Source organism: Giraffa tippelskirchi, chromosome 9 (assembly GCF_054371585.1).
Source record: "Giraffa tippelskirchi isolate mGirTip1 chromosome 9, T2T-mGirTip1v1.2.pri, whole genome shotgun sequence".
In the NCBI taxonomy this organism is placed as follows: domain Eukaryota; kingdom Metazoa; phylum Chordata; class Mammalia; order Artiodactyla; family Giraffidae; genus Giraffa; species Giraffa tippelskirchi.
Genome location: NC_137283.1, coordinates 149,801,624 through 149,828,411, shown reverse-complemented (window position 1 = coordinate 149,828,411; position 26,788 = coordinate 149,801,624). Strand labels below are relative to the sequence as shown.

The following is a 26,788-nucleotide window of genomic DNA, read 5'->3' as shown; positions in this document are numbered from 1 at the left end:
ATGGTTTTTCCAGTGGTCATGTATGGATGTGCGAGTTGAATGGTGAAGAAAGCTGAGTGCCGAAGAATTGATGCTTTTGAACTGTGGTGTTGGAGAAGACTCTTGAGAGTCCCTTGGACTGCAAGGAGATCCATCCAGTCCATCCTAAAGGAGATCAGTCCTGGGTGTTCATTGGAAGGACTGATGTTGAAGCTGGAACTCCAGTGCTTTGGCCACCTCATGTGAAGAGTTGACTCATTGGAAAAGACCCTAATGCTGGGAAGGATTGGGGGCAGGAGGAGAAGGGGACGACAGAAGACGAGATGGCTGGATGGCATCACCGACTCGATGGACATGGGTTTGGGTAAACTCCGGGAGTTGGTGATGGACAGGGAGGCCTGGCATGCTGCGATTCATGGGGTCACAAAGAGTCAGACACAACTCAGCGACTGAACTGAACTGAACTGATTGTATCTACTACTGTGGGCAAGAATCCCTTAGAAGAAATGGAATAGCCGTCATAGTCAACAAAAGAGTCCGAAATGCAGTACTTGGGTGCAATCTCAAAAAGGACAGAATGATCTCTGTTCGTTTCCAAGGCAAAACATTCACTATTGCAGTAATCCAAGTCTATGCCCCAACCACTAATGCCGAAGAAGCTGAAGTTGAACGGTTCTGTGAAGACCTACAAGACCTTCTCCAACTAACATCAAAAAGATGTCCTTTTCGTCATAGGGGACTGAAATGCAGAAGAGGAAGTCAAGTTACTCCTTCCAAGGAGTAACAGGCAAGTTTGACCTTGGAGTAAAAAGTGAAGCAGATCAAAGGCCAACAGAGCTTTGCCAAAAGAATGCACTGGCCATAGCAAACACCCTCTTCCAACAACACAGGAGACAACTCTACACATGGACATCACTAGATGGTCAATACTGAAATCAGTTTGATTGTTTCTTTGCAGCCAAAGATGGAGAAACTCTATACACTCAGCAAAAACAAGACTGGGAGCTGACTGTGGCTCAGATCGTAAACTCCTTATTGCCAAATTCAGACTTAAATTGTCTGAGGAGGCCTTACAAATAACTGAGAAAAGAAGTGAAAGGCAAAGTGGAAAGGAAAGATGTATCTATTTGAAGGCAGAGTTCCAAAGAATAGCAAGGAGAAATAAGAAAGCCTTCTTCAGTGATCCATGCAAAGAGATAGAGGAAAACAATAGAATGGGAAAGACTAGAGATCTCTTCAAGAAAATTAAAGATACCAAGGGAACATTTCATGCAAAGATGGGCACAAGAAAGGACAGAAATAGCATGGACCTGACAGAAGCAGAAGATATTAAGAGGTGACAGGAATACACAGAAGAACTATACAAAAAAGATCTTAATGACCCAGATAACCACGATGGTGTGATCACTCACCTAGAGCCAGACATCCTGGAATGCAAAGTCAAGTGGGCCTTAGGAAGCATCACTACGAACAAAGCTAGTGGAGGTGATGTAATTCCAGTTGAGCTATTTCAAATCCTAAAAGATGATGCTGTGACAGTGCTGCACTCAATATGCCAGCATATTTGGAAAACTCAGCAGTGGCCCCTGGACTGGAAAAGGTCAGTTTTCATTCCAATCCCAAAGAAAGGCAGGAGAAGGCAATGGCACCCCACTCCAGTACTCTTGCCTGGAAAATCCCGTGGACGGAGGAGCCTGGCGGGCTGCAATCCATGGGGTCACTGAGTTGGACACGACTGAGCGACTCCACTTTCACTTTTCACTTTCATGCCCTGGAGAAGGAAATGGCAACCCACTCCAGTACTCTTGCCTGGAGAATCCCAGGGACGGGGGAGCCTGGTGAGCTGCCGTCTATGGGGTCGCACAGAGTTGGACATGACTGATGCGACTTAGCAGCAGTAGCAGCAAAGAAAGGCAATGCCAAGAATGTTCAAACTACCACACAGTTGCAGTCATCTCAGGCTAGCAGAGTAATGCTCAAAATTCTCCAAGCTAGGCTTCAACAGCTTGTGAACTGAGAACTTCCAGGTGTTCAAGCTGGATTTAGAAAAGGCAGAGGAACCAGAGTTCAAATTGCCAACATCTGTTGGATCATCGAAAAAGCAAGAGAGTTCCAGAAAAACATTTGCTTCATTGACTATGCTAAAGCCTTTGACTGTGTGGTCACAACAAACTGTGGAAAATTCTTCAAGAGTTGGGAATACAAGACCACCTGACATGCCTCCTGAGAAACCTGTATGCAGGCCAAGAAGCAACAGTTAGAACTGGACATGGAACAACGGACTGGTTCCAAATTGGGAAAGGAGTTCGTCAAGGCTGTATATTGTCACCTTGCTTATTTAACTTATATTTAGAGTATGTCATGTGAAATGCCACACTGGATGAAGCACAAGCTGCAATCAAGATTGCTGAGAGAAATGTCAATAACCTCAGATACACAGATGACACCACCCTTATGGCAGAAAGTGAAGAAGAACTAAAGAGCCTCTTGATAAAAGTGAAAAAAGAGAGTGAAAAAGCTGGCTTAAAACTCAGCCTTCAAAAATTTAAGATCATGGCATCTGGTCCCATCACTTCATGGCAAATAGATGGAGAAACAACAGAAACAGTGAGAGACTTTATTTTCTTGGGCTCCAAAATCACTGCAGTTGGTGACTGTAGCCATGAAATTAAAAGATGCTCGCTCCTTGGAAGAAAATCTGTGACCAACCTAGATAGCATATTAAAAAGTAGTAGAGACGTTACTTTGCCAACAAAGGTCCGTGCAGTCAAGGCTATGGTTTTTCCGTGGTCATGTATGGATGTGAGAGCTGGACCATAAAGAAAGCTGAGTGCCGAAGAATTGATGTTTTGTAACTGTGGTGCTGGAGAAGACTCTTGAGAATCCCTTGGGTTGCAAGGAGATCAAACCAGTCAATCCTAAAGGAAATCAGAATTGGAAGGACTGATGCTGAAGCTGCAATAGTTTGGCCACCTGATGTGAAGAACTGACTCATTGAAAAAGACCCTGATGCTGGGAAAGATTGAAGGCAAGAGGAGGAGGGGATGACAGAGGATGAGATGGTTGGCTTCCATCACCAACTCAATAGACATGAGTTTGAGCAAGCTCCAGGAGTTGGTGAAGGACAGGGAAGCCTGGCGTGCTGTCGTCCATGGGGTCGTTAAGAGTCAGACATGACTGAGTGACTGAACTGAACTGAACATGGCAAGTATTTTCCCCGATCAGGGTCAAATGTTTACCCACTGTGTTGGGAGCTCAGAGTCTTAGCTACTGGACCACGAGTGAAGTCCCTCCCCCCACCTTTTTTAAAATGTGTTTATCCAAGAGGAGGCACTTCACATGATAATCTTGCCTGAAATCATCTCTGAGAATTTTTGAATATATGTATGAAGAATATTGTTTCCCCATCTAAAGGCTCATGGTAAATATACTTATCTCACAATGAAAATGACACCATCATTAAATCATGGTTTTATCTTACTGTCACCCTCTTGAGTTCTTCAGTAGAAGGTGGTTTGCTTGGTTCATTGCAGTAGTTGACTATGAAGTTGACTTTGGTTTGCCTGAAGTAGAAGCTGATAGTGTGAGGTCAACAAACTCAAAACTGTATCCAGGAATTGGTGTTCCATACTGTACAATACTGTGGAAAAGAATTGGGCATTACTTACTTAAAAGGCAAGATTTAATGTAATAGTATTTCAAAAGTTTAAAAACAAGCAAGGCTAAACACTATGTTAGGGATATATACCTATGTGGTAAAACTAAATCTGTAAGGGAATGGCCAAGAAGGAAAACCGAAGGCTCATTTGTGGTGAGAGAGGAAGAAGGATAATGGAATCAGGGAACATTTTACTGGAGGTTCTTATACTGGTTGGCACCGTGGGGTCTTTTTATTTTCATGCTACTTAATTTAGATATACTTTATGTAAATTCTTTAAAAAATAGATCAAGTACTTGAAAAAAGAAAAAATAGAGATAAAACTGGGACTGTAAAGCTGATAGACTTGGTAAATGTTCACTTGGTGTGAATACCATGCTTGTTACTGTTACTGCCAGGAAGAGTGGAGTTTTAAATTTTGAAATCTGTTTAGATCTCTTTCCCAGAGTGCACAGTTTATAATGTAAATTTAGATATTTTAGGGAATCAGCAGTGTGGGCTAACTTCATGGTATTTAGGATGGAAATAAAGGAGTTGATTTATATTCTTGTTTATTTATCTTTTAGGTGGGAGACCTACCTGATGCAGATATTAAACCTCCAGAAAACGTGCTGTTTGTTTGTAAATTGAATCCAGTGACCACAGATGAAGATCTGGAGATAATATTCTCAAGATTTGGGCCAATAAGAAGGTAGTCTCTAGAATTAGTGAAAGATTTAGAGAAACTAGGTGTTGGTGCCTTTCTAATGACATTTTTGATCAGTCTGTGAACTATAGATGAAATTTATACTAGTGAGTTTTACAGATGGATATGTTGGACAGTAGGGAAGAAAATGGAGAAGGCAATGGCAACCCACTCCAGTACTCGAGCCTGGAAAATCCCATGGACCGAGCCTGGTAGGCTGCAGTCCATGGGGTGGCTAAGACTGAGCAACTTCACTTTCACTTTTACTTTCATGCATTGGGGAAGGAAATGGCAACCCACTCCAGTGGTCTTGGCTGGAGAATCCCAGGGACGGCGGAGCCTGGTGGGCTGCCGTCTATGGGGTCGCACAGAGTCGGACACAACTGAAGCGACTTAGCAGTAGCAGTAGCAGGGAAGAAAAACACGTATGTATGCGTATGTGTAGATGTGTGTGTGTGTATGTGTTATAAATTGAGTGATTTTCTTACAACACATACAATTCAACTCTAAAACAGGAAGTGAATGAAACAGTTAAGTGTAGTTCTATAGTGTTTTCAAAAACCTTCTTTAATATTTTAAATATCTATCTCATTTAAATTCTCCCTAGAATTTCCAGCAACCTATTCCAAAATTAATTTTAATCTAAATTTTCTAAAATTTTTCTTTTAATTTTGCCTGTGTTATTAATGCAAAAGTTTTGAAGCTAGTATTTCTTTGAGAAAGGGAAGTATTTTATAATTAATTAAAAGTATTATGTTTTGAATTTCCTTTTATTTCATGTTTTTTCTTCTCTGAAGCCATTCTGTATTATTCCTATTGAAAGAAAAATTTTTCTCTAAAAGACTGCCTGACTTTATTCTTCCGCTCACTGATAGTATATAATCTTTATAAAAAAATTCCTATGCTGCTACATCTTATGTTTAAATTGGACGTTATATACTGATTTCCTGCTAAGGAAGATGAGAATTAACCTCTGTTTCTATCCTACCCTGTTCATTCTCCCTGTCTGCTACGTTGGTTGTATCATAACTTTGGTTAAGTCTTGTTCAATATTTATATTTTAATGTATATTTATATATTGCAACAGCTGAACCATGTGCTGTAATGTGATTGCTTTTCCTTTCACAATTTTTTTTCCTTCTCATAATGTTTTATATCCCTGTTTCATATCATGTTTTTAAAACGAGGCTTAAGATCTATGAGCAAAAAGGGTTAAACCAAGTGCGTTAAATTGCACTTACTGGCTGTTTCACTTGGTTATTAAGATGGATTGGGTCTATGTAATAGCTGTACTTATGGGATTAAATTTGAGCCTTATTTATGTTAAAATTAAAAAAACCCCAAATCATAAGTTAACTAATAAGCATGCATATATGTGAATGTGTGTGCATTATTCTGTAGTGACATTAGATAATCTATAATTCATTTGTATTTGACTAAAAATAAATTATGACTTAAAAGAATTTTTAGCAGTAATTTCCCTTTGTTAAAGAAAAATTAAATATTTTTATCTTGTTCTCCAGTGTTTTAGGAATTTAGGATTATAGGCCTGTATAGGGCATTCATAGTAGAATCTAGAAAACTTAGTTACTAGACAGGTCAATTATTTTAAAAAATAATTATTATTGAAGATATTTGGAGGAATATAATTCTGTGAGTTTAACTTTGCCTTTTAATAATTGGCTTATTTTGTTTTTCACTTTTGAGAAGTAAGAGTGAATCCTCTTTCTTTCTTTTTCCACACTTACTTTCAAGTTGTGAAGTTATCCGGGATTGGAAGACTGGAGAATCCCTGTGTTATGCTTTTATTGAATTTGAAAAAGTAAGTCATAATATAGCTATCTTAAATTTGTATTTTTTTTTTTGTTCTATGGTGTTAAAGTGCAAAAATGTAGAGAACTTTTTCGAGTCTGTAAGATTAGGAAATTAGAGTTTTCAGTGCTATTTAGGTAGGTATAATAACTGAGTAGTAGAAAGAAAACCAGTTTGAGTGTTTATGATCTAGATACTAATTTGAACTCTGTCACTGACCAGCTTTCTTTGATATTTGGCAGTTTATGTAGAGTCCTTTTCTAGGAATTATTTTCCTTATAAATAAAATTTGATGTTTGGATTAGATGGTACTTTCTAGATCTATAATAGGAATGATAGCTTATATTACTCAAGTAATTTTCTTTAAGCAAGTGTTATGCTCACATTTAGGTCTCATAACTCTGAGATAGGTTCGGTTCAATTCAGTTCAGTCGCTCAGTCATGTCCGACTCTTTGCGACCCCATGAACCACAGCACGCCAGGCCTCCCTGTCCATCACCAACTCCCTGAGTCCACCCAAACCCATGTCCATTGAGTCGATGATGCCATCCAGCCATCTCATTCTCTGTCGTCCCCTTCTCCTCCTGCCCTCAATCTTTCCCAGCATCAGTGTCTTTTCCTCCTTTTCTAAATAAACTTGGACACACAGTGGTAGCATGACTTGTTTAAAGTCATGCACCTACTTAATGTCATAGCCTTCTGTCCTGCTGTTTTATTTTCAAAGAAATGGTTAATTCAGTTAACACTCTCTGTTACAAGTATTAACTACCACCATATTTGTAAAATTGTTCAGACTCAAAGCATTGTAAATACTCATATATTTAGTGTAATTCTTTTAAAAAATCATCAAATTTAAATGTGACTTATACAGTGGCCAGAAATATTTGTATTCTAGTTCTTCTCTGCACTTTTCTTCATCTGAGAAATCAGTACAAAAGCTGTTACTTACTCTTAGGATTTGAACTTAGATATGTCTGGTGCTGTTCCTACTACTTTTGGCCATTATGCTAGGCTATGTTATTTCTTTTTGTAACTTTGGACTGATATATATCCAATAGTAGCTCATCCTGAATTATCATTGTTGCAAAGTATTTGTCACATCCCTTCTGTATTTCAGGCAATAGGCACTGCAGTAGGCCCTAGGGATTCAAAATGTATACTGGAGGGTTGAGGAACACAGACACATGACAAATTATACCTGGACACTGTGTCAAGTGTACCAGAAATAATGTTTACAAGGTACATTGCTGTCAGCAGAAAGGAGATCTCTTCTACCTTTAGTTTGCTATGAATGTTTTTTCTCATAGGGTTGTTATCAGATTTAATTGAGGTAATAGATGCAAAGCATTTGGTGCATAAGTATTCAAATTTTAGTTTTAGTAACAAGGAACTTTTTGTATTTTCAGTATTTATTCTAACCACCTCAATCTTCTCCATGAAGATTTATGCTTGAGTGTTTATACTTACTCTCAGGAAGAAGATTGTGAGAAAGCATTCTTCAAAATGGACAATGTGCTTATAGATGACAGGAGAATACATGTGGACTTCAGCCAGTCTGTTGCGAAGGTGAAATGGAAAGGAAAAGGTGTGTTGTTCATCTTCATTTGTTTCTGTTCTGCTTTGCATTCTTGTGTGTGTATATCTCCTTTGACAGTGCTCTTAATTAGTAATGTTCAGAGATGTAACTCCTGCTGTTTGATTTTATGTAGCTGCTTTCTAGCATCTAAGGTGGGTAGGCTGGGTGTGGGGGTGTGTCTGTGGGTGTGGGGATGTGTGTGGGTATGGATGTGTGTATTTTAAACTAATGAGGAATATATTTTCTACATTTGACTGTGTTATAAATTACTTACAATTACCCATTGAAGACATGACATATTAAAGGAATCATTATGACTTCGGTGGCTTGGCTCTTCTAGATGCAAAACTTTTGGCCACACCATGTGGTGTGCAGGATCTTAGTTCCCTGGCCAGGGATCGATCCTGTGCCCTCTGCAGTGGAAGCAGAGTCTTAGTCACTGTACTCCCAGGGAAGTCCATGATGCAAAGGCTTAATTCTTCCTTCTAAAGTTTGTTTTAGTTGTTATATGTATATAGCTCAGATGGTAAAGAATCTGCCTGCAGTGTAGGAGACCCAGGTTTGATCCATGGGTTGGGAAGATCCCCTGGAGAAGGAAATGGCAATCTACTCCAGTATTCGTGCCTGGAGAATCCCAGGGACAGAGTAGCCTGATGGGCTACAGTCCATGGGGTCGCACAGAGTCGGACACGACTGAAGCGACTTAGCAGCAGCAGCAGCATATGTATATGTGTGTGTGTGTGTGTGTGTGTGTGTATACATTTAAAAAAAAGAAAGTATAACTGTTAGTCACTTAGTCATGTCTGACTCTTTGCCACCCTGTGGACCATAGCCTGCCATACTCCCCTGTCCGTGGAATTCTCCAGGCAGGAATACTGGATGGGTAGCCATTCCCTTCTCCAGGGGATCTTCCTGACCCGGGGACTGAATCTGGGTCTCCCACATTGCAGGCAGATTCTTTACCATCTGAGCCACTTATTTGATGTTTAGGATTTCATTTCATGTTTTCCCATATATATAACATATATTATATATGTGTGTATATGTGTGTGTGTATGTATATATAATTTTCTCCTTTAAAAAAGAAACACACACACATATGTATGTTTTCTTCTTTAGAAAAAACCAAATGGCTGCAGGCTATACATAGTGTTTCTGTACCTTGCATTTTTCCTTTAACAATATATCTAAGACATAGTTTGTATCAGTATATAAAGTAACAGTTTATTCTTTTCAGTGGCTGTGTAGTGTTTGATTGAATTATGTATCATAATTTATTGAGCCAGTCCTATTAAAGCACAGTCAAGTTTCTAATCGTTTGCTCTTCTGTGTACTATGTCCTATTCCTACACATATTGATATTCCCCACAAATGCATATATATGTCAAATAAATTCCTCCTAGTAGTAGCATACAAAACTTAGGTAGAATCTGTGTATACTGAAATAATATGGGTTTTTGCTCACTGATGCAGTGTTTTTAAAAGATGTCACATTGGCAGTTATTCACTATGTAATGCTAAATTTTACTAGGAATTCTAGGATTATTTTCTTTTTCTATATAACACTCCATTTCTCATGGTTCTTATGAATGCCCCCCCCCCACATGTGATAATTGCAGCTTTGTGGTCAAAAGAATCAAATAAGTACATTCAGAAAATATAGACAAACACTGACCTAATGCATTATGGTTCTGGTCCCATAGTACTGCCAAGTAGCTCTTCTGTGGAGCTCTTTGCCTAGAAAGCTAATTTAATTTTGTCATTTGGGATATGTATGAAATGAATATTATTATAATTCTTCATTACAGAGAGGGAACTTGAGGCAGAATCTTGTGAAGTGGTTTACCCAGGGTCAGGTTTACCCAGATTTAAACCAGTCCTGAATGTAAATAGTTTTTTTTTCTCTCTCTCAATTTTCTTTTCTTCCTAACCCATCTACCCACTTTAGAAATAATACTGCCTTCCTAAGTAGTTTCAATGTAGTTTATTTATAGTAAAATGTCATAGGAGACATGCTTCAGTTTCACGTGTGCTGTCATAAACATGTAATTTGTTGTTAATCTCAGTTCATGTCGAGATAATTTTATGTATTATGTTTTCACATTTAAAAAATTGAGTGGTCATCCTATGCCCTGCGCTTCCCAGGTGGCTTAGTGGTAAAGAATATGCCTGCCATTGCAGGAGCTGCAGGAGACTTGGGTTTGATCCCTGTGTCGAGAAGATCCCCTGGAGGAGGAAATAGCAACCCATTCCAGTATTCTTGCCTGGAGAATCCCATGGACAGAGGAGCCTGGCAGGGTATAGTCCATGGTGTCACAAAGAGTTGGATATGACTGAGTGACTGAGCACACATTCTCTGTACCATTCACGGTGCTAAGTACTTTTCCTTATAGCCTTATGTGGTGATTCCAACAGCTCTGTGAAATGTTAATATTAGTTTCAGTTCCTAAATGAAGAGCGTTTCAGAGAATTGAAGTTTCTTACCTACGACTTCTCACTGGAGTCAGAATTTGAATCCAGAACTTCTTAGTTTAATCTGTTTCTCCTTCTATACTTCATCCATGGTGAGACTTCTAATGGCAAGCACATGGCAGACACCTTTTCGGTGATGAAACCATGCCTATTTGTTACAGTTACCAGTATTTTAACTCTTTATGGTTGTTTGTTTCACATTTATATGAAACGTTGTCTATGGGCTATTTTTGTTTCCAGAGCCTCTGAAATTGCCAAATAGATTAATCTTGTCTTTGATGCTTACCCCTCTTTTTACTTGTTTTTCTCTTTTGTTTAAAAACCCTGGTGACAGTCAAGGTGTATATAGGTTTCTCAATCAAAACACCTGTGTACCTCAAGTCGGCTTTATTTGCACATGCAATCTTGGACCCTTCTGTAGCAAGCCTTCCCCTCTGCAAACATTTCCTCACAGTAGTTGAGGGGATGGGTCAAGCAGGTGAGTCAGCAGGTCTAGGACATAGACAGGAGCTGGATCCTCATCTGATAGAGACTAGGTTTGAGAGTAGAGAGGCAACATGGAATGCTCTCTCCTTTCATGCCCTGCTACAGTAGGCCAGTTAACAGTCCTATTTTTCTGAAGGAATTGTTGATTTCATTTTTGGCCCTTGTAAACAGTAAAGGTGCTCTTAAGAATTTCAAAGCAGAGACAGTTTATCTTTGGGGCTCTCTTCAACCCTTCCCTCTCATATCTCTGCAGTGAAAATCTGTACATTTCCTTCTATCCCCTATCTGTTTGGTGCTCTGTTGAGATTTTGAGCAGTGTCTCTTGACGAATCAGAGATCTTTAAACTCTACTTCTTCTAAACGTATAAGCCTCTCGGATCTCAGGTACAAGTCCTAAGCCCTCAATTTCCTTTGGGCCTAATGTTCTCATAGACTTAATGGCTCTACTTAAACCCTATATTATTTTCCAGTGGTTGTATTCTTTGTGTAATTTAGAATTTGAAAATTTGGTGTTGTAATATTCACATATATCATTAGGGGGCAGCATATTACTACCTAACTAAATGGATTTCTGATTTCAGTTAAAATAATGGTGAAGAATGAATTACCATGATTCTTTTGTTTCCTTCTCAGCCTTTTATATCCTCTGATGTATGTGCTTAGTTGCTCAGTTGTGTCCAACTCTCTGTGACCCCATGGACTGTAGCCCACCAGGCTCCTCTGTCCATGGGATTCTCTAGGCAAGAATACTGAAGTGGGAAGCCATTCCCTTCTCCAGAGGATATTCCCAACCCAGGGGTCAAACCCCGAGTCTCCTGCATTGCAGGCAGATACTTTACCGTCTGACCACCAGGGAAACCACCCCCCCGCCCCCACCCTGATGTATATGCCACTTATAAAATAGTTCTTATGTATTATACCTCTTACAGTTGTTATTCTTGATTAATCAGGTGATTTTTCTAAGCTCTTTTTTCTTTTTTAAATAGGTGGGAAATACACCAAGAATGATTTCAAGGAGTATGAAAAAGAACAGGATAAACCATCTAATTTGGTTCTGAAAGATAAAGTAAAGCCCAAACAGGAGTATCCTTCACAAGAACTAGTTGGTCTGTATGTGTTGACCTTCTGTTCTGGAGAGTACAATGTGATATCTTATGAAAAGACTATAGGAAACAAGGTACCTGAATCCAGATGCTCTGTGATGAAATCAGTTTATCTCTTTTCACCATTTTATATATGTATACTTTGTTTTTTCAGTCTGTTCTTTGTTGTGGGGAGAAAGTTAGGGTTGAGAAATTTTAAGCCTAATTCTTTTACCTCCCTACACTTAGGTTAAGGTTACCATTTATTTTCAGAAGATCTGCAGGTAAGAGCTGTATTTTCTTATATAATCTTAATGTTTTAAATTTCTCACAGTCAGAAATTTCTTTATTATAGCTAAGCTAAACCCTTTGTGGTGGTGGTGTTTAGTCACTAAGTCATGTCCAACTCTCTGTGACCCCATGGACTGCAGTGTGCCGGGCTTCCCTGTCCCTCTTTCTGCAGGATACACTGTCAGTCTAGCAACGCATTTATTGCACTTCTACTGTGTGCAAGAGTTGACTTCTATAGGATTAAGAAGAAATCCAAAGACTTGACGCTTTATAGGTTTGTCCAAGTTTTAGGTTGAGACAAGTAAGAAGCAATGAAACGTACTTTTCATATGAAGTCATTTTAATTTGTTCATTAATGCTCATTATAAACCTATCACTCCACATGTGGTTATTTCTTTTGCAGTTCTTTCTGGTGAATGGTTTCTTTGTTTCCTAGTTTCTATTGGTGTTTTAGGGATACTGTTTCCCCATACTGTGTAAACATTTTTTTCCCCAAGAATTCATCAAGGAAAGAAGAGTACCAGGTTGACCTGTTGTGTATTTATTTTTTATTGTATTGGCTGTCTGCAGTGCACAAAGCATTGTAAGGTGTTAGAGCTGGATAATGTCTGGAGTGTACTGACATAATCAACACGAGGGAAGCTTTCACGTGCAGACAAACCAAACAGTAAACTAAGATTGGTCTGAAAAGATGAACATTTGAGGGCGTTTGATTGAAATCTTAGAATAGTAAAAGGTATGGATAGATACACTTGAGGTTTATTCACCAAATCTTTGAAATTAAATCGAGGCAAATCACTAGGAACTGCAGTTGGAAGAGGAGTGTGTGTAGGACAAATGAAAAGAAGGTCACCGTGGAGTATAAAGTAGAAGGAGCGTCTTCTGCCCATGGGTGTTCAGGCTGAAAAGGAGGGCTACCTAGTGTAAGAGTGTTTTACATTCAAGGTGATAGATTACTAAGAGTTAAGAAAGAAACTCGGCATGTTTGAGAATCAGTCCCTAGCCCAGTGCTGTCTAATGAGACTTCCTGCAGTGATGGAAACGTGCTGTACTCCCCTGTCCAATGTGGCTACTAACCACGTGTGGTTAGCAAGCATCTGAAGCGGAATGAGGAGCAGGATTTTATAGCTTGTTTGATTTTCATTAATCTAAATTTAAGCCACTGCCCACAGCTAGTATTGAACAGTGTTGCTTTAACCCTTTGAAGTTGATACAGAAGACAGGCACGTCCTGGTGCAAACCACGTGTTCAGAGACAATATTGAACAAGAGAAAGGAATTCATGAATGTGACCTAGTAGAATGATCTTTATGTTGTTGGTAATTGATAGGTTTCATTTTAGCAAGACATTTATTGTCTCAGGTATAATAATAGAGGGACAGAACATATGTTTTCATATATATTTTCACATATATTACTTTATTACTACGGTGAACAAGGGGGATTCTGAGGATTATCTAAGTACTGATAAGTCAGAAAGACATAGGATGTACTTTATAGATCATGAGAGAGAAATTGCTATAAAACTATTAATAAGATTCAAAAATAGAGGTAGAAGAGGGAAGTTTAACTTTGCTAGACTAGACCTTGGGAAGTAATTGGAGAAAAGAGGTCAGGGGGATCACGAAGTAGGATTTTGGAGAGATTTGACATCTTAAAAGTCTTGATGGTAGTAGTGAGTAGAAGGTAGTGGATGAGCTAGGAAAGAAGAGATATAATGAGTGTCTTAGTATTACAAGTAATTAGCCAATACTTATTTGGCTGTTACATGCCCAGAGAAGTTTAGTTATGAAACATGGCCCCTGCCCACACAGACCTTGTGTTGTATTTTGGAGTTGGGGGGAAGAACAGACATTAAATAATCACCATTAATTAAATATGTCTAGAATGTTGCGAAGAAGTGCATCTGTGGGATAGTTCAGTTCAGTTCAGTTCAGTTGCTCAGTCGTGTCTGACTCTTTGTGACCCCATGAACCCCAGCATGCCAGGCCTCCCTGTCCATCACCAACTCCCAGAGTTTACCCAAACTCATGTCCATTGAGTTGGTTATGCCATCCAACCATCTCATCCTCTGTCGTCCCCTTCTCCTCCTGCTCTCAATCTTTCCCAGCATCAGGGTCTTTTCAAATGAGTCAGCTCTTCGCATCAGGTGACCAGAGTATTGGAGTTTCAGCTTCAGCATCAGTCCTTCCAATGAATATTCAGGACTGATCTCCTTTAGGATGGACTGGTTGGATTTCCTTGAAGTCCAAGGGACTCGCAAGAGTCTTCTCCAACACCACAGTTCAGAAGCATCAATTCTTCGGCGCTCAGCTTTCTTTATAGTCCAACTCTCACATCCATACATGACCACTGGAAAAACCATAGTCTTGACTAGACGGACCTTTGTTGACAAAGTAATGTCTCTGCTTTTTAATATGCTGTCTAGGTTGGTCATAGCTTTCCTTCCAAGGAGTAAGCGCCTTTTAATTTCATGGCTGCAGTCACCATCTGCAGTGATTTTGGAGCCCCCAAAAATAAAGTCAGCCACTGTTTCCACTGTTTCCCCATCTATTTACCATGGAGTAATGGGACCAGATGCCATGATCTTAGTTTTCTGAACGTTGAGCTTTAAGCCAACTTTTTCACTCTCCTCTTTCACTTTCATCAAGAGACTCTTTAGTTCTTCTTCACTTTCTGCCATAAGGATCGTGTCATCTGCATATCTGAGGTTATTGATATTTTTCCCGGCAATCTTGATTCCAGCTTGTGCTTCTTCCAGCCCAGTGTTTCTCACGGGATATGGGACTCATAATAGAGGTGAGGGGTCAGAGGATCCTCAAATGATACTGTAAGTAGTGACATTAAAGCTACAACGAATATGGGGAGATGAGGGCTGAGGTGGGGTACTGTTTTCTTTAACTCTGGCCCATTATTTAAGGAATACAGTTTACATCTTCCCCCTGGACAGTCCAAGTATAATCATACACATACACGCAGAATTGAAAGACAAGTTTATAAAATAATATTTTTATTAGATTCCATATACTCTGTTTTCTGGTCTATGTTATTTTAAAATGCTTGCTTTCAGTGACCCACTAAATGGATTTTATACCCTGTTGAGTAGCAATTAGAAATACTCAGGAGCTCTGACGCATTTTGAACAAAGCAGCATGTGTAGAGACAACACTGAGGTGAAATCGCAGGCAAGGGCTACTGGATTTGTATCCGGAAAAGGAAACTATCCAGAAGGTACCGTGGAAACACTGTTACACAGACTAAAGGAAGAAAGAAGTTGGAGATAGTGGGGTAATGATAGGATTGTACAGGCTGATTAGCTGTCATCAGCCATCTTGTGACAAGCCAGAAGGTGCAGTGTTTTCCTGCTGCATGAGACATCCCTGAGGGAGCATAGAGCTGTGGCCTGGTGAAAACAGATATGAAACTCCAGTCCTGAGGGAAGTGTGTCTGCTTTTACTCTAGTGCCACACGCCACTAAAATAGCTCTGTGTTTTGGGCTTCCTCCTAATCTTTTTTTGAAAACCACTATTCTAGTCTTGCCTGTCTTAGGGTTTAAGATTATTGTTATAGAGGTCCTAATAGTTTTACATTTTTTCTCATTCTCAGATATTATAGTTTATTAAACACTTATTTCTAAATTAAAGCATACATTATTATAATTTTTATAATATATTTATGTGAGATTAAAAAAGATTCACTCATAGTTCTACCATTTAGGCAAATGATATGTTTTATTTTTCCTTGTTTCTTTCAAATCTTGAACTTTTATGAAGTTTTATAAAGTTATATACAATTTTTGCTTCAAGCTATTTTAACTTATAATTTTTTATAAACACCATGCCAGGTTATTTAACAGCATTCATTTGTCATTGTTAATAACTTCCTTTATAATTCCATGTTGCAGTACTCTGATGTATTTATGTATATCTTTATTACTAGGCTGCTTATTGTTCTCAGTTTCTGATATTTAAGATAAATCCTATTATGTATGCAGTCGGCCCTCTGCATCTGCAGGTTCTGCATCTGTGGATCTCCAACTGCAGATGGAAAATATTCAGGAAAAATAAACCAGAAAGTCCCAAAAAGCAAAACTTCAATTTGCTGTGGAAGCAGCTATGTATTTATGTAGCATTTACATTGTATTTACAACTATTTACAGCACATTTACATTGCGATAGGTTTTATAAGTAATCTAGAGATGATTTGAAGTGTAAGGGAGCATGTGTGTAGGTTATAGGCAAACACTATGCTGTTTTATATAAGGGACGTGAACATCTGTGGCGTTTGGTCTCCTCAGGAGGTCCTGGAACCAACCCCTGTGGATAGTGAGGGACAGCTGTGCCGTTATTCACTTAACTTATTGTCAACTTCAATTTTTTATGAATTCTGATTTGAATTTCAACATGATAACTGTTGATATGCCTTGCTAAATTTTCTCCAATAGGACTGAACTTACACTCAAAAGAAGAGTCACGTGAGTGTGTTTTCATCTTACATAGTTTCTCTGGCATTGGGATTTATAATGTCTTAATATTTTCAAGTTAAATATGTGCCTCGTTTTCTAAGTTTAAATTTTTTCATTATTGAAAAATAGGTTTCCTTATTTTTTTTAATACTACTTATATTTTTCATTTATGAAATCAATTTTTTCCCGTGTTTTTTGCCCACTTACCCACTGTAAACTGTCTATTTGAAACAACAGTTCTTTCCATTTTTCCTGCCTGTGTAATGAAGTAAAGTATGAATTAGTTTTGTTTTAGAAATATATTCTTGCTCTGGATGCTTTTTGCTTTAAAAAGTTGTCTTTAGCCTCATGGTCTCCTTTGTTGACCAGATTCTCATGTTTTGATGTATTATCTGTGTCAGTTCTCTCATTTGTCCTTAACTAACTGCTCCAGTGCCAAATACGAACTTGTGCTAGATGAGCAGGCAGAAGACTCAAAGGCAAGTCACTCACACACAAGTAAGAAACACAAGAAGAAGACCCGCCACTGCTCTGAAGAAAAAGAAGATGAGGACTACATGACAATCAAAAATACCAATCAGGTATGTACTGATGTTCAGACTCAGCTGTAGAGAAATACATATTTCATCCATCTGTCAGTTACATCTTAATGATGTAATTTAGGAATAAAGGTATGCTTCTGAACAGGGATGGATGTGTTCTTAATTCTTAAGATGTAGAACGGTTTTACTCGGGTAATGAAACTTTAATTTTAAAAAATATGTGATTATAAAAGATTGTTTTCAGAATAACTTAATATGTCATATAGTTCCACACTGTGAAGCAGGAGTGATTTTCATCCCTATAAACACTTACTCATTCCCATCAAAAACAAGTATGGTTATGGTAAAAAAAAAAATCCTTCTAATTTATCATGTTAATTTATCACCGGGTGTTCTGTACAGCACTGATAGCTCTTGAGGTTTTAGGACCTGAAAAAAACATTTATACCCTCTCGTATGATATATATGAAATAAAAGCCACATTAAATAGTTAGCTTGATCATCCCCAAAGCTTTCCAGAACAGTAAATTTTCTAAGACAATGATAATAAAAATTCCCCAAAGAAAGTAAATTATAAAGAGAAGAAATCATTTCCAACCTGCAGTTTGGCTCTGAGTTAATTGAAAAGCAGATTACATTACAGCCCCTTGCTCTGGTTTTTACCATACGAGGACCTTTAAAACTGGGCCTGGTAGATGAGGAGGCGTTCGGTTGCCGGGGGGCGGGAGGGAGGTGCTCACGGCAGTGGGAGTGTCAAGCAAAGACACAAAGATGGAGAGATGCAGTGTGACTGGCAGACTAAAGGATTTGCTGTCAAAAGAGCTAGGTTTGGATTCTTTACCAGCTGAGTTACAAGGGAAGCCCAGATTTCTACATTGCTGATCGTTGATGTGACCTCATCATGTGATTTAACTTTCTTGAGCCATGGTTTTCTCCTGTGTGAAACTGAGATAATATTTGTCTCCCAGGCACGTTGTTAAGATTAAGTGGAAACAAAAAGTGTGTGTGCAAACATTTTCTACACTGGCTGTAACTTATTATTTTTACAGTCAATATGTTTTAAATCACTTGGAATCATTTCTGTCTGTGGTAAGGCCATTAACTGGATTCACATTTCAGTTGTTTCCTTTTGATGTTTACAAATCGCTTAAAATATTTTCTTTTGTGGTTTGAAAAATTGTGTGGTTCCAAAGTAAGGTCTACAAAGTGGTACACATAGGGCACCGAGCTAGTATCCCTGTCCTCTTCCCCTTTTCTTCTTTCCCCAAAGGTAACCATTTTATGTGTTTTGTGGTTTTTTCTTCATCTTAAAAAATGACAGCAAATGCATGTTTCATATATATTAGCACCCTATTCTCTAGACAGCATATCCTCCTACTCCTTGCTGTCATTCAGCAAGGCTCTAATCTCTCTTCTTTCAGTTGCCCTTTTGCTGTTTAAAGATTCCTATCATTCATGCCCTGCTCTCTGGTTTTAAGTTACACCCTTGTCAATCCCTCCAGTAATCCTCACGTGAATCAGTAATAGTAACGTCTCTCGCGTCCATGTAATGCGAGGTGGATGCTATTGTCTCTATTCACAAGAAAGTAAAAAATAAAAAGGTTAAGCTACTTGCCAGTGGTCTTAATGCAGCTAGTAAGTAGTGGAGCCACAGTGTAAATCTGGACCTGTACCCCTGCTGCTGTTCCTCTTTCCTAAAATGTATTTCTGTCAAATTCTTTCCTAAATCTCCTTCCCTGAGATATATTCCTGCCAGCAGTTTTCTTTCCTAAATCCAGTTGTGAATTCTAGTGTAACTTGTCCCATAGTATAATATTTCAGTGTCATATAATAGGAACATCTCCCTGTTAATTTTTATACTCTTAGTAATTTAGCCAAAGATCACCCCAACATCTTTTTTAATGATAGCTATATCACATTTCTATGAATGTTTAGCATGTTTTCCACTAAAACTCTATAGTCATGCCAGCTCCCATGTGTTGCTACAGCTCCTCATCCTACACTTGTACATGGAATCCATAATGAATTTAGGCCTGAAATACACATTGTTGTGTTTGAGATAATCAGCAGTCTTAAAAAAATCTGAAGATGGGCTGCATTTCAAGTCCGTGGTTCCCACGTTTGCACCCCTGCCTTTTTGTGAATCTTTCTTTGTCTTGCTATTTGATTACTTAAGACTTTACAGTGATAGCAGCAAATGTCCTTCTCTTTTGGCAACAATATTCTAACTTTATCTCTTCCCTCAAAGTGTATTAAAGCAGTTGTTCTTGGTTTTATACGTTGGTTTAATAATATAGCTGCACTGATTTTCTTTTCCTTCTAATAAAATAGCATCCATATTTAAGATTTCAGTGGGCCCAATTTTTTTCTGTTATTCTTCTTTTTATCCTTTTGATTTTAATCTCAAATGTATTATGTAATCATTAAAGGGAATTTTCAGTGCTAGGTAATTTTTAGGTACAGCTCAAATTTTCCTATTTCTTGGTCTTTTTGCTTGGTGAGCTTAGTTTCCTAAGAATGCTTTAATTTATTTCTTCAAGTGCTTTGTTTTTTATTGACCGACAGCCTTACTGTTTAATTTGAAATCTGTTTAATTTTTCCACCTCATGTCTTAAATCCACAGATGGTTACTGTGTTCTTGAGGTGTAAGTCTTACTGGGGTTACAGGAAATGAGTCCTCAGCCGTGGGCTGCGTGCCCTCCTCTGTGGCTTTCATAGGTGTTCAGTATTCTTATAATCTGGAGCTCTGTTTTTGTCATTTTAATCCTTTAATATTATTTTAGTGATTTAGATGTGACTAAATCTCCAGTTTACTGCTGGAGACCTCAGCAAAGGTTGATTTTTTAATTTTTTGACTACTATACATGAAGTCATTGGCTCAGTTAAGTTGATTGCCTTAAACTGGCCATTTTATGGTATTCTTTCTTTTTTTTAGCTGCATGCTTGTTTAATCATCATGTCTTATTTCTTAAATCTATAAAATGAGTAGAATTTCTAAAAGTCCATACTGGAAATGACTTAGAGCTCATCTAAGTTGTTTGCCTCACCTTAGATAAGAAAATCCTGACCCCCGCAAGCCCATGGACCTTATAGTTTAGTAGGAGGACTGAAACTTTAACATTTTTAAAAAATTCATTCAGATATGGTATTACTTTTTCATTACTGCCCCCTTTTCAGTTTTATATGTAAAGTTACTGATCAGTTAAATAATTTTCTCCAACATATGTGCATCTCTAGAGTCTCAGTTTCCTTATATCTAGAATGAGGATAACATTGTACTCCACGAGCCCTGAGCACTGTGCAAACACATACTTAGATCTGTTCTAATATGGCTTCACCTAAACTTTTCTCTTTCATGCATACAGTGCTCAGTCTTCCTTGCTTTCAGTTTTCACATACACTTCTTGCATTAGCCTTCTTGCAGCCAATCCAAGCCCTAACTCACTTATCCTTTGAGGCTGATCTCAAGTCCTTTTTACCTTCTCTATGAACCTTCACTGATAAATCTAACCTCAAGAGGATTTGTTTGACACCTTTCCTAAATGGCAAAGACCATTTGAACCTAGAACTGCCTGACTTCAAAGCTTGTGTAGCTTTGAAAACTAAGCCAAGTAGGAGAGGCTTTAAGATTTCAGTCCATTTCAGATTTTCAGCTTCCTCAATTTTTTTCAAAGAACTAAGTACTGTGTAATCTCTCTTTCTTATTTTAAACACTGAAAGTATTTAAATGCCTATTGGTGTAATAATGTGCTGAAGACTTTATAGGATTATCCATCAGTTAAAATAGTCTCTCCATTTAAGAAGTTTATTGCCTCAACCAGCACTTGCTGTACAGTCAGAATAGTACATACATATTTACATTTTGTGTATGTTACAGGAAGAACAAAAAAGATCTTTTTCCTAGGGGTGTCACATTTTGCTCAAAAATAATTGGTAAAAGTTTAAGCTGAAACACCTACTCATTTTCTACCTCCGGGACTCTTACAGAATGATAGGAACTGTTGGTATTGTGGGAAATAATCAGTTTATAAGAGGTCTTCCACAAATGCTTGGCATATAACAGTCTTGTAGGTCTGTTTTCCCATAGTGCAGTTCTTGTAATAAGCATAATGTATAGTATCTAGACATCATTTCCTTAAAACCCAGTCCTTACCTATGGGTATTCATCACTTGGGTTTTAAACCTTGACATTTACATCTACTGTAATAATGTCTAAGGTAATAGAGTTGGGCACTTGGGAGTTCAGTCCTCAGAATTTTCCCTTTCTTTTGAGAAATCTTTTAAGAAAGTTGAATTTTATCAATTATTCTTGAAAGAGCATTGGCTTTGATGTCTTTAGATTTCAGCCACTTGCTGAGGTACTCGTTTTGGTCAAGGATAAGACGTGAGCAGAGATAGAGTTGATGTGCTGTAACTAGCCCTTTTCTGTATGGAAAAGTTATTTCTGCTACTTGAGGGGCTTCTCTGGCGGCTCAGATGGTAAAGAATCCATCTGCAATCCTGGAGACCTGGGTTCAGACCCTGGGTCAGGAAGATCCACTGGAGAAGGGGATGGCCACCCACTTCAATATTCTTGCCTGGAAAATTCCATGGCCTGCTATTTAGTTATTGAGAATAGAAGTAAATGTACCCACTTTGTTGTCTTTGGAGCAATGAATTCTTTTTTAAAGAACTGTGTCAATAATGATTTTAATAAAACATTTATCGTGTATGTTAATAATGATTTTAATAAAAAACATTTAGTCTAAACAAGAAACTTTATTTAAAGATTTAGAGAGGAGCTTTTATTAAAAAAAAATGCTTTAAAAACAATAGCTCAGACCCAAGTATTCAGAATCTGTTTTCTCTCCTCTTTAGACTGATTGACCTGTCTAAAATCTCTTTTGGATATGTTATTTAAATGATGTCTTCTTTATAGCATTCTTAAATGGGGATTTTAGTAGTTTCATTGTAGATCAGTGATGGAACCACATTTTGGGGGAGTGGGGGAAGGGGGGGAGTGGAATGATGGCTGTGCATAACCAGAATTCTTGGTATTGCAATTTTGCCCAAAAGACTTATTTCAACTGGGCTATTTCAGTTCCTTGTTTTTAGATGTGATCTTTCAGTTCAGCTGAAATAGTAGATACAAGGCAGTGAGATCAATGAGAAAATGATTAAGTCTTTCTCTGAATTATTTTTGCTTTTTAATTTACAGGATTCTTGGCATTAGTGGTAGTGTTCAAATTTGACCTGTTAAAACTGCTTGCTAATGGAGGACATGTCTTAAATTTTGTGAATTGATAGTACCTACAAAATGATAATTTTGCTGATTCACTTATACCTCTCTCTCTATTCCTTTGATAGGATATCTACAGGGAAATGGGCTTTGGTCACTATGAAGAAGAAGAAAGTTGTTGGGAGAAGCAAAAGAGTGAAAAGAGGGACCGACCTCAGAACCGAAGTCGTAGCCGATCTCGAGAAAGGGATGGCCACTATAGTAACAGTCACAAATCCAAATACCAGGCAGATCCCTATGAAAGAGAAAGGAGTAAAAAGAGAGACCGAAGCAGGAGTCCCAGGAAATCCAAAGATAAAGAAAAATCCAAGTACAGATGAAAGTCGAAGAATCAGACATGAGTGCTAACGTATTTACTCTTGTATAACTTGGAGTACCAGGTGTTCAGATTTAGTGTCAGAGCAGTTAAGGACTCGGCTTGTTATTTTTTTTCACAGTAGGATTATGGCCCTTTTAGATTAATACTGATGGTGTAGGGCGCTAAAAGACAATAAAGAATTGAACATTTTCTTTGTATACTTTTTTACACTAATTTTATTGTTATACATATATCAGTAGTTCTCATTTTTAAAGTCTTTCATATTTTCAGTCTTTATTTTTAATGAAGTATTTCATACCTGCCAAAATACACAATCATGTATATATAAGGTATAAAGAATAATAAATGTCCATGTACCAATCAGCCAACTTAGGAAATGATTATTGCTGGCATTTTAAAAGTGCCCTCTCCTCAAATAAGTATTTTGAACATTGTGTTTGACATTCTCTTGCTTATTCCAGTTTTACAACATATGTAAGTATCCCTAAATGAAGTACTAAGTTTTGTATTTTTTTTGAATTTTATATAAATGGTATAATGTGTGTTTACTTCTGTGACTGGCTTTTTTCAACTTAATGTGTTCTAGAAGTCATTCATTTTTATTGCTATACTTTATTATATGACAAGTCCGTAATTTATCCATTCTTCTGTTGATGGATGTTTGGGTTTTTGGTTGTTTTTATTTTTTGCTGTTGTACACAATGCTGCTATAAACATTCTTTACCTAGGAATGATTTGCTTGGTCATGTGATACGGGTAAGATATCATCTTTATAAGATAATGCCAAATTATATTCTGCAGTGTCAGTACCAGTTCATACGGCTACCAGCACTATACAAATTACCTTTGTTTCACATGATATTTTGTATCATATTTCACATCTAGTACTTGCTAATTTCAGACTTTTTAATTTTGCCAATCCGGTGGCTGTTAAGTGGTATATTATTGTAGTTTCCAGCAAGAACACTACTATTATTCTTATATTTGTTCTTCTATGTAAAACTTTTTTTTTATTCTTTTTCTCTGGTTGCTTTAAAGGTTTCTCTTGATCACTGCTGTTAAACACTGTGATTATGATGTGCTTAGTATAGTTTTTGTTTGTTTTCCCCTTCATGTTTCTTCAGCTTGGACTGTTTATCTGTAGGTTTATGGTTTTCATCAAATCTGGAATTTGGGGGGCTTTTTCATTAATCTTTTTTTGTCTCCGTCCTTCATTTCTTCCCTCTGGGGCTCTTACCTGGGTGTCCGACCCCTTGACACTCCTGCAGCGAGCATGTTCGTGCTCCGTGTTGTGGTTTCTTTGTCTCGTTTTTTCTCTGTCTTCCAGGTCGGTTTCAATCGCTATGTCCTCAAGTTCATTAGCCTTTTCTCCTGAAGTGTCTAATTTCTTATTAATCCCATCCAGTGTATTTTTCACCTCATACATTATATTTTTAATCTTCAGAAGTTCCATTTGGGTCTTCCGTATATCTTCCATGTCTCTCCTTCCAGACTCCTGCTTTCCTCTATTATTTTGTTGTGTTGTTATTTTGGACATCTGACATGTATTTGTAATTACTATTTTGACCATTCTGTCATCTACCATTTCTCGTTTGTTTCTAATGATTCCCCGCCCCCCCATCATTAGGTTGTAATTTCCTTCTTTGCATGCCTGATAATTTTTGGATTTTACATTGTTGGGTGCTGGAGCTTGTTCCTTTAAATATCTTGAGCTTTGTTCTGGGAGATAGTTACTTAGAAACAGTTTGATCCTTTCATAGCTTGCTTTTACACTTAATGATCTAGGACCAGAACAACCTTTAATCTAGAGCTAGTTTGCCTCACTACTGAGATGATAACCCTTCTGAATAATCCTCCTTCTGCCTGGTTTATAATGAGTTTTCTCCACTCCGGCTATGGAGAACGAGAACTATTCTGAGCCCTGTATGAACTTGAATTTTACCACTTATTCCTTTCTGGTGGTTCTTCCCCACCTTTGGGTAGTTTTCTCAAGTGCATACACTGTTTAGCTGAAGCCTCAGGGGAACTCGGCAGGTCTGGAATTCTCCCTTTGTAGCTCCCCCCTCTCTCCAGTACTCTGCGTATGTATGTTATTAGTCGCTCCGTCATGCCCGACTCTGACTCCATGGACTGGGGCCTGCCAGGCTTCTCTGTCCATGGGATTTCCCAGGCAAGAATACTGGAGTGGGTTGCCATTTCCAATACTCTTCCCTACACATTTTACCTTGGTGTCCTAAATGCTCCACTAGGGGAACGCCCAGGCTCTCCCTGCAGTTAGTTCCAGCAACGGTAGGACTTTCCCTGTCTATTCTCCTCTCAAGAGTCACTGTCCTGCACAGTTGTCCAGTGTCTGAAAAAGTCTGTTGTATATATTTTGTACAGGTGTTGCACTGGTTATTATGGAGAATGGAAATCCTGCCCCTGTTACTCCATTTTGGCCAGAGCAGAAGTCTCATTGTTTGAATGTGCATTTCCTAAATGCTAACAAGGTTGAGCTTCTTTTCATGTATATTCATTTCCTGAACGCTCTCAGTGAAAAGCTTATTTCATGTCGTTTGCGCATTTTATATTACGTTATTGCCTTTTTATTTTATGTTTCCTTAAGGAGTTAAACAGATTGTGGATACTAGTCCTTTTTAACTACTAAATGTTGTAAACATTTCTCTCCGTTCGTGGTTACATTTTCACCTGTTGGTGCCTTTGGAAGAGCACAAGTTTTAAATTCTGCCTCCCCCCACCTTTCTCCCCTGAACTGTTTAATATGAAAGGTTTCATACATGTGTAGAAACACAAAAACATAACAAACCTCCATTTATATTCCATCCAGATTAAACGGTAACATTTTGTGGTTGAATAATTTTAAAGTAAATTGAAAACATGATATTTCACCTTTCAGTATTTCACCATGCATTTTCTAAAGTGACCTCTATAACCACGATAGTACTGTCACACTGAAAACAAACAATAATCTCACATTATGTAACACATACTCAGATTTCTCCCATTGTCCCAGGGATGTCATTTTTTGATGTTGATTTGTTTTTAAACCCAGGCTCAACTGTGTAGTGCTGTTGTTGTCATTTTATTCTCTTGATCTAAAAGAGTTTCCTGCCATCCTTCCACCCCAACCACTTTTTTTTTTTTTTAATTTTTAAATGACTTTAAAGAGTTCAGGCCAGTTGCTTTGTAGAATATTCCACATTCTGAAATTATTCAATGATATCTTCGTGGTGTCCTCCATCCTTTCTACTTTTTATAAGCTGTGAGTTAAGTCTAGATATTTGATTAAAACTAGGTTATGCATTTTAGACTAATTTTTAAGTTCAATGTCAAATTTATTAACCTTTCCCTGAATGTTTTGTGCTTTTTGTATTTTGTTGAAGAAATCCTTGATAAAGATATTCTGCTATATTCCAAAAGTATAAAGTTTTGTTTTTTACATACAGTCCATATTGAATTGTGTGTATGTGTATGGTGTGATAATAGGGATTTAAATTCACTTTTCCCCCAACATATGGCTCTAATCAGTTGTCCAAAATCTATTATGAAGTGAAAGTCACTCAGCTGTGTCTGACTCTTTGCGACCCCATGGACTATACAATCCATGGAATTCTCCAAACCAGAATACTGGAGTGGGTAGCCTTTCCCTTCTCCAGGGGATCTTCCCAACCTAGGAATTGAGCAGATTCTTTGCCAGCTGAGTGATCCATGAGGGAAATAATGCATTTTAAAAACCTGTTAGGAATGGTTCATTTATTTCCCATCGATCTGTCATATAAATTTCTATAGATTTGTGTGTGGGTTTTGTTTCATGGGCTCTCTGTTCCATTGGTTTATTGTTGATTCCAACACAAATACCAAATATCTACATTTCTATGGCTTTAAAGAAGTCTTGATATTTAAGCAACACCCCCCCCCCGCCCCCTGCCCACACCCCACCCCCCATCATCTGTTTCATTAGCAACGCTGTGGCAAGTTTTTCTGTGTATTTGGAACCAACTTATTAGGTTTCCCAAAAGATTCTGTTGCAACTTCAACTGTATTTATATTCAAACAGTAGATCCCTTTGTGGCAACAATATCTTCATTTATCTTCCTGTTCATACAGGCTGCATGTGTGTGTGTGTGTATGTGTGTGTACACGT

The 26,788-nt window shown here is 38.0% G+C and overlaps 1 protein-coding gene across 1 annotated transcript in view; it reads left to right on the top strand.

Annotated features, from left to right (window-relative positions):
• PPIL4 (peptidylprolyl isomerase like 4) overlaps positions 1-26,063 on the top strand; it is a 37,066-nt gene extending 11,003 nt beyond the window's left edge. The window contains exons 8-13 of the mRNA XM_081529937.1: positions 4,204-4,328; positions 6,078-6,144; positions 7,608-7,719; positions 11,655-11,751; positions 16,939-17,086; positions 22,394-26,063. Of these exons, the coding sequence (XP_081386063.1) occupies positions 4,204-4,328; positions 6,078-6,144; positions 7,608-7,719; positions 11,655-11,751; positions 16,939-17,086; positions 22,394-22,645 (801 nt within the window). The 3' untranslated portion in view covers positions 22,646-26,063. The remainder of the gene's footprint in view (positions 1-4,203; positions 4,329-6,077; positions 6,145-7,607; positions 7,720-11,654; positions 11,752-16,938; positions 17,087-22,393) is intronic.
• Positions 26,064-26,788: the final 725 nt, after the last annotated feature.